We start from the raw sequence: 17,056 nt of genomic DNA on the forward strand, positions 1-17,056 counted from the left end.
TACAATTTGGGACTCCCTGCCTCTTGACATCGGGCAGGCACCTTCACTGTACACTTTTCGGTGCCTGCTAAAAACATTTTGGGTTAGGCAAAGCCTGTCCAGATATGCAGAATGTTCGCATGTGCCTTAATCTGGTTTTACTTTATTGCGGGTTTTATTTTTTATTTTTTTAATTACCCATAATTTCCTTGTTTTATTCTTTTTGTAAATGGCTTCAAGGATTTTCCTTACAATCAAATGGTGCATAATTTTCTTGAAATAAAATAGTTGTGAATGGGAGAATCACAGCTATGTCATTCCCCTCCCCCCTCAACAACCCTTTCTCCACTCCAAATGTTTCATTCTGGGGAAAGTTCAATCCTTATAAGAGTCAGAGCACATAAGCCAACCATCCTAAACTGCGGGACATCCGCCCAAGAAAGAATGCCAGCAGCGGGGCTCCTTCATTAAAGAGGTTTAGACAGCATTAATATTCTATTGTTTCAGAGGGCCCTGGGGAGAATAGATCGTTAGCAGTCCCTACGCTTTTGCTGCAGCTGTTTTAATTAAATTCAAGTTGTGAAAGTTTTCACATCTAGTTCTGCTGCCTTATGGAGCTTGATGGTAGGGGCATAAATGGGTATATTAAAAAATGTGTGCTCAATGGTCCTGAGTAGAAATTAAGTGAATGAACAGGATGCATCCAAAGCAGTATATTTGTTCCCGTGAGCAAAATGCTTTCTGCTTGCGGGATTTTGTTGTGAGCGAGAATACAGAAAACAAGTTCCTGGTCACTTTGCTGAGCGACAGAGAGAACAACCTGTTGTGCATTGACGTTTCCCTCCAGCGCAATTGTTGCGTTGGGAGTTCTCTGTTGCGCAATGCAGAAACTCTGCTCAGCTGCCATGGGAAGAAGAGACAGCAGGAATGCTTTAAGGGCAACCAGCCTTACTGCCCAGAACTTTCACCAGCAGGAGGCATCCTCCACTGGGCCCACTTTCCTTTTAGAAAGACGTTGGCCACAAGGGGGCAGCAACATGAGTTTTCCCACAGTGAGTTTCCCGAATGATGCTCTGTGGAGAGTCATTGTGGGTCCTGCAACTGCCTGGTGAGCCCATTTGGGAACTGCCAAAATAAGTGAGGGCACCCCACTCTGCAAAGCAGCTCCCAGAAGATGTGTTGTCATCAGCTACAGAGAGGAAAAACAAATACGTTTAGGACGCCACCCTCTGCCCAAATCAATAAGCTTGTCTGTCCAGCCTTCCTGAAGATTTTGTGGTACTAAGATTAATGAGCAGAGTCACAATTTCTTGGCCTTTTCAACCTTCATATCCGGTAGCTAGTGGGGGCAGGGGTTCCGTGGTCAAAATGCCAGCCTAACGGAGCAAAAATGGAGGCGAAAGGATACCCACAGCTTAGCGATAAAGCAAGCAATGTCTATGCAGAAAGTCCAAGGTTCAGCCCCCAATGACTTCTCCAGGTAGGGCTGGGAAAGATTCCGTCTGCAACCCTGGAGGGAGATGCTGCCTGTTGGTGTGAGCAATACCAATACTGTTTGGACCAAAGGTTCTCCTTCCCTGACAACTGCACACTCTTTCCTTTCATCTTCTTCCTGTGATGTCACAGCAGTCACCTCCTGACCCACATAAACACTTAGGGCAGACCCCGCACTGCCACTCCCCACCCCTTCCCTGGCACCAGTGGGAGCGTCTGCTTCCAGCTTCCTTCTCTGATGTCAGAACATGCACACCGCTCACCTCTGAGCAGAGCTCAGCCCACCTGGCAACAAAGCACCCATCCCCTTTGACATGTTTAGGCTTCTGCATTCTGACGTCACAGAATCCAAACCCTCCACACACCAGGCCTCCTCCTGTGACCTCACAACATCCACACAGAGCCCTGACCACCTGCCTGCCTGCCTGCCATTGGAGCACCCGCCCCTTTCATCAATGCATGAATTGCCTTGCTCTGACAGCCTAACACCGCCCCTGACCCTGCTGGGCCTCTGCTTGTGGCTTTCCAAAAGCCAACCTGCCTCCCTATGTCCCCCGGCCCACCTCATGTCAAAGCACATCCTCCTTTCATCCACATGCAGATTGCCCTGCTCTGACGTCACAGCACCCTTGCCTCCAACCAGTAAGATGCTGCAGTACCTGCACTCACACAGGGACCTTCTGTGATGTCAACAGCATCCCCAACCCACAGGACCCACTTTTGTGACATCACAACACCCATGCTCACACAGGGGCCTTCTTCGATGGCCCAAAAGCCACACTCACACAAGGTCCTTCTGTGATGTCATGGCACACACACACACATGCACACATGCACCTCCCTGCCCTGGTCCCTCCCCGCCAGCCTTCCCTAGAACAGGATCCCTCCACTGGGACTTCCACCATCTCTCAGCTACACTGACTGGCAGCAGTGGCTTTCCATGGTTTCAGGCTGGTGTCTCTCTCAGCCCTACCCACTGGGGATTTTAAAAGGGGTGACCTTCTCCATGCAGAGTATGTGCTCTGCTACTTAGTTACGGCCCTTGCCCTAAAAATAAACTAAGATTCTAGTCCTCATGGTTCTGAAGAAAAGGTGGAATTAAATAGGAAACAGCTTTCAACTTAGTCCACCAACCATTGGTCCAACTGTTCACACTGAATGGCAGCAGCTCCCTGGGGGTTTCAAACAGGGAACTGAAGCTCGGACATTCTGTATACAAAGCAGATGCTGCAGCCTGGAACTACAACTCTCCCTGCTGCCACCAAGATTCTAGTCCTCATAATTCCGGACAAAGGGCTGAATTAAATAGCGGCACATGTGCATGTAGCTCATTATTGTTGACAATGACTGGCAGGGGTTCTACAGAGTTTCAGGCAGGGGCTCTTTCCCAGCCTCCCCCCACCCCCACCTCTAGAGATGCTGTGGATTGAACCTGGGACCGCCTGCAAGCAAAGCACATGCTCTACCATTTGAGCTACGGCCTTTCCCCCCATGAAACTCATCCTCACTGACATTTCTAGCAAAGGAAAAATCGGAGAGCTGGAACATTGGCAAATACTTACTTTTTCCACCTCGTCACTCCAAAGCTGTTGGGGCCACAGAGCAAACAGGAAAAGGTCAGCGTTGGAAGACACCGAAAAGCAACATTCCACAGTGAAAACAACTGTTGGAAGAGGCAACGACAGGGCACACCAGAGGAACAAAACGACAACAACAATGGAGCCCTGCCACCAGCAATAATGAGAGCAGACAGCGATGCTTCCTCCCAGACGTGAGACCTCTGCTTTGGAAAGCTGCTACCCACACAACACCATTTCCAGAGGGGCAACTCTTTATATTTTGCAAAAGCCAGGTTTTCAGCAACGGTACCTGCACCCCTGACTGGTGGAGCACTGCCAAGTTAGATGTATTTAACGGTATCTGTAGTTCCAGGCTCAGGGACAGGGAGGAGGAGGAGGACATAGGAAACTGCCCAATACAGAGACAGATCATTGGTCCATCTAGTTCAGTACTGTCCACTGGAGATGCCAATGTGTACTGAACCCAGGACCTTCTGTGTGCAAAGTGGTTGCTGTGGCCTTTCTCATTAAATATAAGTAAGATTCTAGTCCTCATCATTTTGAATAAAGGCCTGGATTAAACAGGAGCACAGCAGAATGTCTTATCCTGAGTCGGGCCATAGGTCTAGTTAGCCGAGTATTGTCTGCACTGGCCGGCAGCAGCTCTCCCAGGTCTCAGGCAGGGGAGAGGCTAATGGGGATTGAACCCAGGACCCTCTGTATGCAAGGCAGATGCTCTGCCACTGAGCCGATGGACTTCCTCCTAGAAATAAAGGTTCTAATTTGCACCAACAACCTCCCATGGAAGGCCAGCGTTATAGGGACCAATTTTAATTACTAGATTCTAGTCTTGACTCTGGCAGATACTGTACATACATTCTGTTTTCCAGTTGCCTCATATTGGTAATGAAAATGGCGCATTATAATTTTCTGTTTTTGTTTTTAAAAACAAAAGGTGAGCATGAACCCATTACACAGATGGGAGTGTAGAGGACACGACACGCGTAGCCGGAGACTGCTCACACTTAAGTTAAGGCTTCTTACACAACCACATCATATCTCTACTCCCCCCCCCCTTTTTAAACTAACTCAGAAGGACAGTTTGGGTCATAGCAAGACTGTCTGCTGACATCTACTGGCATTTGGGCTCAGGGTTATGGAACCAGACAACAGATGCAACACTCCGTTCACAAAATAAATAAATAAAGTAAATGCACGGACAGGTTAGGGGGCAGAGGAAAAGGGAGAAAAGGGTCTGACACCTTCCAGAGAGGAGACTTCAACATTTCTTTACCACAGCAGACCACAGCCACCCCACCTTTAGTCAACACAGGCTAGGTTCCATTAGAATATATTGATCCTATGGGATTTAGAGGGTTGCAAGTTGGATATTCGGGGCAGGAACCAGGAATGACCAATGTAGCAATTTAAGTTTCCAAGAGGAGGGTTCCAATTCGCAAGGACGTTTCAGCAGCAGCCAGTATGGCCTAGTGGTCAGAGTGTCGGGCTAGGACCCAGGGAAGAACAGGGTTCAACACACATACACACACACCCCACTCTGGCCACAAAGCTCCCCGTGTGTGACATCGGGTCACAGTCCCTGCCTCTCAGTCCCTCCTAGCTTGTGGGATTGTTGTGACGATTAAATTGAGGTGGGGGTAATGTATACACTACCTTGAGCTCCTAAGAGAAAAAGCTGGGATGCAAACACTATTTATCATCTACATGTTGGCAAGAAAATAAAAGAGAGGTGGAGTGGAGCAGGCACTTCTAACCACCCCCTTCCCCCCCATCCCTCCGCCCACCTTAGACTTGTGAAGAATCTGGAGGAGGGAAAGGTGTGACATCGTAAGGGTCCCTATTTCCAAGGGTTTGGAGGTCTTGGTGCCTTGCAAGGGAGTGTGTGTGCTTAACACACCCCTGCAAGGACCATCAAAATGCATCGTTCTTTCAAAATGGCTTTTGGTCCAGACGACTGGTTAGTTGGAAAGAACCAATGCAATTTCCTCAGTGGTTAACACTCTTGCATCTCAGTACATCACCCTGTTAAGCCAGATCCTTGAAGACAGTGGTGGTCCTCAAACCCATCCATACAATTAAGGGGGGGGGTTGGTTGGTGGGGAGAATAATATATTTCCTGCTAGCCAATTCACTCGGACAACCCAACAGCAAAGCGCAGAGCAGGTAGCAAAAAGAATAGTGGCCCTTTGGGGAGAGAGAGGAGAGGAAGATGGCAAATTGCAGCCCAGAGACAGAATCCAGCCAAGTTATCAGCATGCAAGACCCCTCCCTCTCTTCTGCTGGGCTGTAGACAAAACACCTTGAAGCAGATGCTGTGATTACAACCATTGGGATGGGGTAGGGTAGCCCCGCTGTTATCTGGAGGTGGTTGTGGTCCTGATTCCACCTGAACACTGCTTACTCAGGGAAACGGGCGCTCTGAGCCTTGCCTTAAAACAATAAGGCAAAATTCTAGTCCTCAGGTTCCAAATAAAGGGCTGGATTTCTTTAAAAAGAAAAGAAAAAAGGAACATATACTGAGCCAGATCACTGAGCACATCTAGCTCAGTACAGTGGTACCTCTGGATGCGAACGGGATCCGTTCCGGAGCCCCGTTCGCATCCTGAGTAGAGCGTAACCTGTGACTGCGCATGCGCGGGTCGCGATTCGCCGCCTCCGCGCATGCGCGTGATGTCATTTTGAGCGCCTGTGCATGCGTAAGCGGTGAAACCCGGAAGTAATGTGCGCCGTTACTTCCGGGTCGCCGCGGAGCGCAACCCAAAAATACTTAAGCTGAAGCTACTTCAACCCGAGGTATGACTGTATTGTCTGCACAGACTGGCTCTCTGAGATTTCAGACCAGAGTCTTTCCCAGCCTTACCTGAGGACAATGTTGAGAATTTAATCTGTGACCTTCTGCATGCAGGGAGGCTCTTAACACTGAGCTACAGCCTTTCCCCTCTTGAAGGGATGGCCACTTGTACTGTATGCTACTATCACCCCCAGGGTGCTGCCTGCTCAGGATAGTTGTTGCAGCCCATGGAGAAAGATCTAACCAATTTGCCTGGACCTCTCAAACTCCTGGTTTCCATATGCTTTTGTACTAACGTTTTATAGACTGCATTCTTCCGAATGCATTGTTATACAGCAAACACCGCTTCTATATTTTTCCAAAGAAAACAAGGGGTTTATAAACACTCCTGAATTAAATAAGAAAAGAATAAATATGTTTAATCTTCCTGGCCAGAATACAGAAGCTCCCCACCCTTTTAAAATTGAGAAAGCAACTTCTCTGCCTCATCACAAGTCTGAAGGCTGCCAGTTTGGGCTGCAAATACCTCTCTGGAAAAAGACATGTGGAATTACTGGGGGGAGGGGGGGACGTAGACACACTAATGCTTTAGACATCTCAACCCACCACCACATGCAAATACTAGCATTTGCTACCTGAGAAGGGTCCAGAGAGGATCCCCTGTAAAGCCAGCACTGATGCCGTCCCTCTTTGACTTCCAGCAGCTATTCTGTATGCTATACACAGAGAAGCTCCTTCCCAGCAAGAGAAGGCCCATTTTAACCTAATTCATAGAAATGTAGTGTTGGAAGACACCCAAAGGTCAACTAGTCCAACCCCCTGCCATGAGTCAGGGGTTTAAGCCGTTTGAGTCTTCCATTTTTTGCTAGTCCCAAGCCTTAGGAGGGCATCAGTGTGGCTCTACCAGCGACCCCCGAATTGACAGTGCAAGGCACACACAGAGTTTTCAACATTTTAACGAGACAGTGCAAATAGATCGTGCAATAGGGAAGGTGGAAGAACAGCTCGTGCAAATGCACTTGGTAACAAGACAATGGGGTACAGGGGAGAGAGGGCGGGCTTTTGTTTCCCTGCTCTTGTCCAGCAGAAAGCAATATTTCCGCCCGTTGAAGGGAACCTGAAGGAGGGGGTGGTGAGCAGAGAAAGGAAGATCAGAAGTTGCCTTCATCAACCTGGTGGACCTCCTGGCAGATGTTTCGAACTACAGCTCCCATCAGACCCAGCTGGCATGGCCATGTGACGCTGGGGGCTGATGAGAGTTGTAGCACAGTGGGCCTGGAACGGCTGAGCCCAAGACAAGCCAGTATTCGTTGCTGCCAGTCTTGCCTCTGCTATTCTTGGAGAAGTGTGGCGTAGTGGTTAGAGTGTCAGGCTGGGTGACCAGGATTCAAGTACCCAACCTGACCATGAAGTGACCTCAGAACAGTCACCCCCCCCCCCACTTTTCTCAGCCAGGCCTATGCCATAGGGTTGTTGTGGAGATTAAATGAGGACCAGGGTTCAAATCCCCCACTTGGCTATGAAGCTGCCCAGAAAAAGCATCCCCTGCTCAGCACTGGACTGGAAGGAAAAGATACAGAGGAAGTACCTTGGCAGAATCATGGCAATCATTCCTAAGAATGCTTCTCTATCCTGTTGTTACCTGCTCTCTTCCTAGTTCTGATCTGGGGAGGGACTGCTCTTTATCTAGAATGCCAATAATACCACTATTAACTTTAAGAACTGTAAGCTTATAGAGCTTGTGCTACAGTTTGCTTTTTCCTCCTCCCTCCAGTTCCTTTTTCCTTGTGTGTTGTGTCTCTTTTTAGCTTGTGAGCCTAAGAGGACAGGAACCATCTTAGAACAGTGGGGGTTTTTTGTTTTGTTTTTTTCAGGCTGCATGTGGTTTATTTAGCAACTCCTGACTTTAATGGTTTATCAATAACTTTAAGGTTTCTTTTTCTTTGCAAACCGCTGGGAGATTTGTAAAAACAAAACAATCAAGCGGTGTACGAATTTTGTTAAACAGAAAATAAACAATAAAGTATAAACACTGCAAATAATAATATAATAAAACAAGCTGCTCAGCCTATGGATCAACAGAACTCAGGTTCCTCTGCCTAAAAAACTCTGCACACAGACCTGGATAGCTTCCATTACGTTAAAATGTTGAAAACCAGCAGTAAAAGGCTTGCTCCAGGATGATAAAGGGAAAGGAAAAGGGGAGGAGAGAGAGCAATAAAAAGAGGTTAAAGCACAAACTGTCTAAGAGATGAGGGAGAGAGTTGATCTTACCGCTGATGCGCTGGCGGAGAGAATGTAATTACGTGGTCTAGTCTCGTTAAAGTCAGGCACAGCCTACGGAGGGGGAATAGAATTTCACGTATAGATCATGCAGAAGGGTGAATGGAAGGCTTTCTTTTTTTTCTGGGGGGGGGACTAGAGGGACAGGTATTTCCTGTAAGAAGCATTAGAGGCTTCCTTGCAGTTTGTGTTGTGAGAGAGAGGGCCTCCAGGGGAACATTTGGAAGCAGAAATACTTCTGAAAATTACCAGCTGCTGGAAACTACGGGGTGGGTGGGGGGGTGGGGAGTGCTCTTGTGCACTCTTGTCTTGCTTGTGGCTTTCCCTTGGGGGCACCTGGGTGGCCACTGTGAGAGCAGGATGCTGGACCAGATGGGACTCCTTTGGCCTCATTCAGCTCCAGGGCTTTTCTTACATTTTAGCAAGCTCCTCTAACTATAGCTCAGGAATAGGCAAACTCGGCCATCCAGATGTTTTGGGGACTACAACTCCCACCATCCCCAGCTAACAGGAACTGTGGTCAGGGGTGATGGGAATTGTAGTCTCAAAACATCTGGAAGGCCGAGTTTGCCTATGCCTGCTATCGCTGGACCAACGGGGACTCCACTCAATGAGGCCTACCTTTTGACTTGGCGCCTCCTTCCCCAAAGATTTCAACGGCTAGAGATTAATCCCACCCTCTGAAATTTGCTCAGTTCACACTTCAATGTGAACTTGAATTTTTCCAAAATAAAATGCAGCTGTCCTTAAAATTCACACTTCTCTGCATGATGCAGTTCTCCAACCAAAGCAAGCGAACAAAAAACAAACAAAAAAACCCCCCAAAAATGTGCATATAAGGAAAAACAGCAATATACCCCCCAAAAATATTCTTTTAGGGAAAATTCACAGAATCATTCAGTTGGAAGGGAACCCCAAGGGTCATCTAGTCAAAAACCCCTCCCCCACAATGCAAGAATCTAAAGAATCCCTGGCAGGTGGTCATCCAACCTCTGTTTAAAGGTCTCCAACAAAGGAGGGTCCATCGCCTTCAAATGGTGCCAGATCCACAGCTGAATGGCTCTTACTCTCGGAAAGTCACTTGAATCCGTTGGTTTGGGCCCCACCCCCCTGGAGCAGCAGAAAACAAGCTGCTAAGTGATAGCCCTTCAGATATTTGAAGATGGCTATCAAAATGATGCTTGCCAAATATTTTACATCAGGCAAAACTGCATACAAAATATGCAATTATTTTAATAATAATGATGATGGTGGTGGTGGTGTTATTAAGGGGGAAATGGGAAACAGTCCAATTTATCCACCTGTCAATTATAGGTAGGATCTGGCTGCTGCACCCGCAACTCGCAACCTTCCAGAAAGTTCCCAGTGATGGCCTAAGATATAAATTAGGTGTGATAATGGAGAATAGATCTGTCGGTGGATATTAGCTGAGATAGTAAATGGAGCTATCCATACACCACTGAATTCAAGTGCTAAGGGCAGACAAGTTAGACCAGTTGCCTTCATCCCTGTGCTGGGTGGGCTCCTCAAAGGATTGGGCTGCCCGCTGTTGGAAACATGATGCCCGTTCTTTGCCAGGTGCACCAGGACTCTCCTGCTGCAGTGAAAGTCCTTCTGAAAAGAACAGGGGCAGAGCAAGACCAGTGGGGTGAGTATGTGTGGAACATCTGTCCCAGGCGCACCCAGGGCTTCTGACATCCATCAGGGCAATCAGAGTCTGTTCTGCTCCCAAACTGCCAGAGCCAGGCAGCAATGGGGCAAGATAATCAGCTGAACCCCAAAGCGCCCAAAACAGAAAGGCGTTTTAGTGACTAGGTGGCAGATAGCATAAATCTCTAGATAGAAATGGGGTGGTTGTGGTGTTTCATTCTGGAGAGGCCTTCTCATGAGCTCCTTTAAGACAGTAAGGGACCACACCATTATCGGGACTGCGGTGGGCAAAGGGGAGAGGTTTAGCCCCTTGCCAGCTAACTGCTCCTATTTGCTATGGGCCACAGCAAAGACATCTTAAGGGGTGTTTGAAGAGTAGCCTGCAACTTCAGAGTAAGGAATCCTTCTATCACAGTTCATGTGAATGAGTCTCTAGAATCAAGGGTCGTTTTGTCGAGATCAAAAAACTCAGTGCTAGATGGAGAGTTGGTGAGAGAGCATTTGGAGTGTGGAAGGGGAGTGACAGACACAAAAACACAAAGAAAATTACATGTGCAATTACTTTGCCCTTAAAGGTAAAGGGACCCCTGACCATTAGGTCCAGTCGTGGCCGACTCTGGGGTTGCGGTGCTCATCTTGCTTTATTGGCCGAGGGAGCAGGCATACAGCTTCCAGGTCACGTGGCCAGCATGACTAAGCTGCTTCTGGCGAACCAGAGCAGCGCACGAAAACGCGTTTACCTTCCCGCTGGAGTGGTACTTATTTATCTACTTGCACTTTGACATGCTTTTGAACTGCTAGGTTGGCAGGAGCAGGGACTGAACAACGGGAGCTCACCCCGTTGTGGGGATTCGAACCACCGACCTTCTGATCAGCAAGTCCTAGGCTCTGTGGTTTAACCCACGGTGCCACCCACGTCCCTTACTGTGTCATTAAACCTGACAGCGTATTTTGCGGGAGCACATTTGCCACGGCAAAAGGAGCATTCTGGACAGCCCCAAGTCTTGGCTCCTCTGCTGCAGATGCTTCCTCGTTTATTCAGGTGTATGGAATACAACCAGGGTCAGTTTAAAAGCCAGTGCAAGCGGCTGGCAGCCCCTCACTAAGAGTTCTGACCCAACTGCAGTCGTGAAGCACCCATTTACTTTTAAAACACTTAGCCAGGCAAGATGACAAAGCACTGAGTAACCCCTATCCCAACCAATTCCTCCAACCGCAAAAAGGCAACATATATTTAATTAAGCAGACACAACTAACTCAACCCTGACTTAAGAGTAACTTTTAAAATCAATGAGATATGCTTAATCTGCAGAGCAGAAATGTCCAGTGGGTATGGCTATCATTTTATAAGTTTTGCATCAATATACATAAATTTCTACAGCCAAGGGGAGTCAGTATACTGTAGCCTGCATAAAATTATAAACGCATAGGAAACCCCCAGCAATATTTATCAAATCTGCAGAATATTTTTCCTGCTGAGATTGGCGGATAAGCAAAGCAGTTCTTTTCTCCCCCCCAAACCCTCCTTAGTTTTCACCAAACACTCGCAAACCAGTGCTTTCAAAGCAATAGTGACGAGAAACTTGCTTCTTGGGTGCCAAACCTAGCACTCAAGTTCTGACCTTTGCCCAGGAACACCCACACCCACATTTGTGAATTATATACAACCCTCAGCAACAAAGCCAAAAATAAAATACCAGTTTTATAGGAAAAGGAAGGTGGCCACCCTTAGGGCCCAAATTGAGGTAAGGTTTAGAGGCAGCAATAAGCAACCTAGCAAGATGTTCTTGTACAGGATGTCTGGAACACCTTAACCCTCATTTCTGAGACAGGGAAGCGGCAGAAGGAGAAAGGGAGCCCATTGTCAAGAGCAGGAATCCTGAGGTCATGCCCATGCTTTCTCTTTTTTGACTGCACATTATATATATATATTGATATATAGTTCTGAGAGCCTCTCCAAGTCTTGTGGCTCAAGGATGCAGTCTAGCCGAGATACCCACAATGGCCATTCTGGCAAAACAAACAAAAAAAGGAAACTGCAGAAGAGGCAAGCCACTTCATGCTAGCAAAATAGGAGCTGTGGAAGAGGCAAGCCTCTTTGCGTGCCAATAGCCACCATATGCAAGCAGTGATCAAGAGGCAGTGTGGGAAGCCTGAGAATGTATCCCCCTTAATACTGTGCTGCAAGGATTAGGGCAGGTGTCTGGAACCTATGTCCCCCCAGGTGTTGTGGAACTATAGTTCCCATTAGCCTCAGCAAGCATGGCCAATGGCCTGGGATGATGGGAATTGTAGTTCAGTAACATCTGGAGGGCCAAGGTTCCCCACACCTGGATTAGGGAGAAAAAGGCTGAGTTTGGTAGCTCAAAATGCAGAAAAAGGCTGAGTTTGGTAGCTCAGACAGCGCAGCACTGCAGGAATTTCCCAAAAAGCTCATACCGTTTTCGAGAAAGTCTGAGCCCCGATCCTCCATTATCCAGCCCATTATTTATAGCTGGAGAACCATAATCTTGTAGTTCCCATGATAAATCATACACACAATCCACACATTCTTTAACCACACCAGGGCTGTGTGTACTCTGGCTTTTTAAATAATAATAATAATAATAATAATAATAATAATAATAATAATAATAATTGTATCAGAATTCTGCACTGAAGTTCTGTGATCTGCCCAGATTATGCAAACATGCATGATGGCTAATTTGTGCAAAGAGAGCAAAGTGGGAAGGTACTGAAACAGATATCTCAACCCACGAAAAATGCATTCCCCCCCCCCAAGTACCTTTGTACCCATTAAGGACTAGAAACTTGACTTTAAAATGAAAGTCAAATTTTGCAGCTTAAAACAAAACAAAACTGTATCGCAACAGGTACACACACCACCCTGACTGCCATTCTCCTCTCCCCACCCCAAAACTCTGCCTCTTGAGCAAACACTTACAAAAAGGCTTTGGAAAACGGAAATGATTGTAGGCTCTGTGGATGAAATCAGCCAGTCAGCTGTTTCTGCCACAGGCAGGTCTCTCTCTCTCACACACACATACTCTCTCTCTCTCTCTCTCTCTCTCTCTCTCACACACACACACACACACACACATTTCAAGTGCATTCTCCAGGGTGAGTCCCCGCTGGGCAAAGAGGACTCTCTTTCAAAAAAAAAAAGATTTCTGGATGGAAGTGGGACAATAAGAAGCATTTCAGGTCAAAACGTCACAGCACCATAAACACAATATAATACTCACATCTCCCTCACACTGAGCAAAATCACAGAATAAAAAAAAAAGACAGAACAGAGAGGTTAGTGGACAAAAACATCAGCAACACAAAAGGCAAGAGATTCAGAAGTTAGGAGGGGAAAGAAACTAACAGACAGGGAAAGAGTCAACTCAGGAGAACAGGAAAGAAATTTGCTTTGGATGGCAAAATCAGCTCTATGAGAGGATAAGGAAGTCAGAGACAGGGAGAAGGTTTGCAATTCTGCAGTGGGGAGGGATGGTGGGCTGTGGATACAGATGGAGAGAAGGGAGATTCAGTTCACATTTTAAGGAGAATGTTACCAAATCTGCACTTTCCAAAACGGCGTGCAAACTGAAACACACCCAGCTTTCAAAAATTACCCAAATTTTGCAATTCAGTTCTCCAGCCTAGTAACGTGTACAAAAAGCCATTTACTGAGGTCAAGAGTGTATAGATAAATGCATGTATTAGTGAAATGCAGCATAAAAAGGTGGTGTTATAAGAGGAGGAAATATGCAAAAGTCATATATATATATATATATATATATAGGTTTTGGTGTCCTCGGGTGTCTTCCCGTGTAAAAGTTGGGGTGTCTAGGCGACGTTTCGACGAGGTCTCACTCGTCATCTTCAGGCTGGTGCTTTCGGCTTCTTGTTACTGGAACAGAGCAGGATCTCAGTGTTTGAGTTCCTATAAATACTGTTGAGGGGGTGTGGTGTATAGCCTCCAATGTTCTGGGCAGAGAGGAAGTTCCCAGGCTAGTGTGCCTTTTCTTCTTTTGTTCCTTAATTATTTGAGGGATATCTTGAGTGATTTCTTGAGTGATATCCTGAGTACCACTTAGGTGGGTCATTAGGTGTGGATTAGTTGCTAAAGTCTTTGTGTCTTGACGTCTTGAACTTTGTGATGAGTTTTTCTGAGAAGATGGCTGTACTGCACTTAGTTGTGCTCTGGCTTGGCTTCGTGTATAGGGGCGAGCTGTGGTTTTGTGGCCTGTGTCAGCCAGATCTGTGTAGGGATTGCAGGGGGGTGCAGCACCAGCCTGAAGATGACGAGTGAGACCTCGTCGAAACGTCGCCTAGACACCCCAACTTTTACACGGGAAGACACCCGAGGACACCAAAACCTGCATTCCTGTACCCGTGAAAATCTACGAAAGCATATATATATATATATATATATATATATATATATATATATATATATATATGCAGGTTTTGGTGTCCTCGGGTGTCTTCCCGTGTAAAAGTTGGGGTGTCTAGGCGACGTTTCGACGAGGTCTCACTCGTCATCTTCAGGCTGGTGCTTTCGGCTTCTTGTTACTGGAACAGAGCAGGATCTCAGTGTTTGAGTTCCTATAAATACTGTTGAGGGGGTGTGGTGTATAGCCTCCAATGTTCTGGGCAGAGAGGAAGTTCCCAGGCTAGTGTGCCTTTTCTTCTTTTGTTCCTTAATTACTTGAGGGATATCTTGAGTGATTTCTTGAGTGATATCCTGAGTACCACTTAGGTGGGTCATTAGGTGTGGATTAGTTGCTAAAGTCTTTGTGTCTTGACCTCTTGAACTTTGTGAAGAGTTTTTCTGAGAAGATGGCTGTACTGCACTTAGTTGTGCTCTGGCTTGGCTTCGTGTATAGGGGCGAGCTGTGGTTTTGTGGCCTGTGTCAGCCAGATCTGTGTAGGGATTGCAGGGGGGTGCAGCATCCGGAGGTGCCACCATGGTTTGGCTACTGGTGTCTGTAATTTATCTGTGGAGAGGGTCTGGGTTTGGGTCTGGTGTGGTTGATTGGTGATGGCGTTCTGTGTGCCTCTGGATCTGGTGTCAGTTTTTGTGGGGAGGGCTAATTTCCAGATGTCTGGCAAGCGGGATGTGTCGTCACGCTTGTTCATGTTGTGAGGGTGTTTCTCTATCTCGATGGCTTCCATGATTATTCTCTTGTGGTGATGTTCCATGTTAAAGAGCAATTTGGAATCTGCAAAATTAATTTCGTGTCCTGTTTCTTTCATGTGTTGGAAAAGAGAGGAAGTTTTTTCTTCTTTTTTGACGGCATTCTTGTGTTCTGCGATACGTGCATTTATTCGTCTGTTTGTTTGTCCAATGTACGTGGCTGGGCAGACTTTGCAGGGTATTTCATAGACCCCTTGGTTTTCCAACTGGATTTTATCCTTGGGGTTTCTGAGGATATTGGCTATTTTTTGGTTGGTGCAAAAGGCTGTTTTGATATTGTGTTTATGGAGGATTTTGCTAATTTTATCTGTAGTGCCCTTGATATAAGGAAGGAGGGCCATGCCATTGTTTTCTTCTGTGTCTTGGTTTTTGGGGGGTGTTTCTTTTTGGATTAGCTTCGTAACCCTGTTTTGCTGGTATCCATTGGCAATTAACACATTTGAGAGATTCTGTAACTCAGTTGTCAAGTGGTCTTTGTCAGCCAGGCGTTTGGTTCTGGAGATGAGAGTCTTGGCTACGGAGTTTATTTGTGCAGGGTGGTGGTGTGATTGTGCATGTAAGTAGCGGTTGGTGTGTGTTTTTTTCCGGTAGATAGTGTGTCCTAGGGAGCCATCAGGTTTTTTGTAGATTAGGACGTCAAGGAAGGGAAGTTGGTTGTTGGCTTCTATTTCCATAGTGAATTGTATTTTGGGGTGTAGGCTGTTGAGATGTGTGAGGAAGCTATCCAGTTTTTCCTTCCCGTGTGGCCAAATTACAAAGGTGTCGTCAACATATCTGAGCCAAAGTTTGGGTTTGTGTTCTGACTTGTCTAAAGCATTGGTTTCAAAGTGTTCCATGTACAGGTTTGCGATGACCGGTGAGAGGGGTGATCCCATAGGTGCTCCTTCTATCTGTTTGTATCTTTGTCCATTGTGGATGAAGTACGTGTTGGTTAGGCAGTGGTTGGTCAGGTCCAAGATGTATTCGGGGGGATTGTATTTGTTTTGAATGGCTGTCAAGGCTTCATTAATGGGCACTTGTGTGAAGAGAGATACAACATCGAAGCTCACAAGTAGGTCATTAGGATGTAGGTTTTGCTTCTTTATTGTTTCTATGAACTGGAAGGAGTTTGGAACGTGTGAAGAGATGGATTCTGCATAGGGCTGAAGTTGCTTGGCGAGAAATTTAGCGAGATTTTGTAGAGGTGAGCCTATGGAGCTGACTATTGGTCTGAGTGGTGTTCCTTCTTTGTGTATCTTGGGGAGGCCGTAGAGTTTGGGGCATCTGGATGATTTTTCTCTGGGGATGATTCTTAGCTGGATTTCTTCACTGATAGGAGAGTGCACTGATTGCTGCACCCCCCTGCAATCCCTACACAGATCTGGCTGACACAGGCCACAAAACCACAGCTCGCCCCTATACACGAAGCCAAGCCAGAGCACAACTAAGTGCAGTACAGCCATCTTCTCAGAAAAACTCTTCACAAAGTTCAAGAGGTCAAGACACAAAGACTTTAGCAACTAATCCACACCTAATGACCCACCTAAGTGGTACTCAGGATATCACTCAAGAAATCACTCAAGATATCCCTCAAGTAATTAAGGAACAAAAGAAGAAAAGGCACACTAGCCTGGGAACTTCCTCTCTGCCCAGAACATTGGAGGCTATACACCACACCCCCTCAACAGTATTTATAGGAACTCAAACACTGAGATCCTGCTCTGTTCCAGTAACAAGAAGCCGAAAGCACCAGCCTGAAGATGACGAGTGAGACCTCGTCGAAACGTCGCCTAGACACCCCAACTTTTACACGGGAAGACACCCGAGGACACCAAAACCTGCATTCCTGTACCCGTGAAAATCTACGAAAGCATATATATATATATATATATATATATATATATATATATATATATATATATATATATGAAATTTGCATGAAAATTTCATGCTGCTGAATTTTCACGAAGACTTTAAAATATATATATTATCATATTGATGTGGAAAAAGTGGAGAACTGGATTTAAGACTGGAAATATCAGGAACCAGAGACAAGCAGAAATTGACAGCAGCCCTATTGAAAGATTCACTCCTCCCAGCTGAAATGGTCAG

The 17,056-nt window shown here is 46.4% G+C and overlaps 1 protein-coding gene and 1 long non-coding RNA gene across 5 annotated transcripts in view; both read right to left on the reverse strand.

Moving 5' to 3' along the window:
* SH3GLB2 (SH3 domain containing GRB2 like, endophilin B2) overlaps nt 1-17,056 on the reverse strand; it is a 52,485-nt gene that overhangs the window by 9,183 nt on the left and 26,246 nt on the right. For 2 of the 4 annotated variants that reach the window (XM_081897905.1, XM_081897906.1), the window contains exons 6-7: nt 8,119-8,181; nt 3,036-3,059 (exon numbers count right to left, since the gene is read on the reverse strand). The exons of 1 other annotated variant lie outside the window; for it this stretch is intronic. In XM_081897905.1, coding sequence (XP_081754031.1) covers nt 3,036-3,059; nt 8,119-8,181 — 87 coding nt within the window. The remainder of the gene's footprint in view (nt 1-3,035; nt 3,060-8,118; nt 8,182-17,056) is intronic. One more of the 4 variants, XM_081897907.1, reaches the window with a different exon arrangement.
* Nucleotides 22-3,029, reverse strand: LOC309362322. Its single transcript, XR_014164907.1, has 2 exons — nt 2,101-3,029; nt 22-1,984 (listed from the first exon to the last, which is right to left on the reverse strand). It is a non-coding gene; the product is annotated as an uncharacterized lncRNA (long non-coding RNA).

The sequence above is a fragment of the Podarcis melisellensis genome, assembly GCF_964234715.1.
Source record: "Podarcis melisellensis genome assembly, chromosome: Z".
Lineage (NCBI taxonomy): Eukaryota > Metazoa > Chordata > Lepidosauria > Squamata > Lacertidae > Podarcis > Podarcis melisellensis.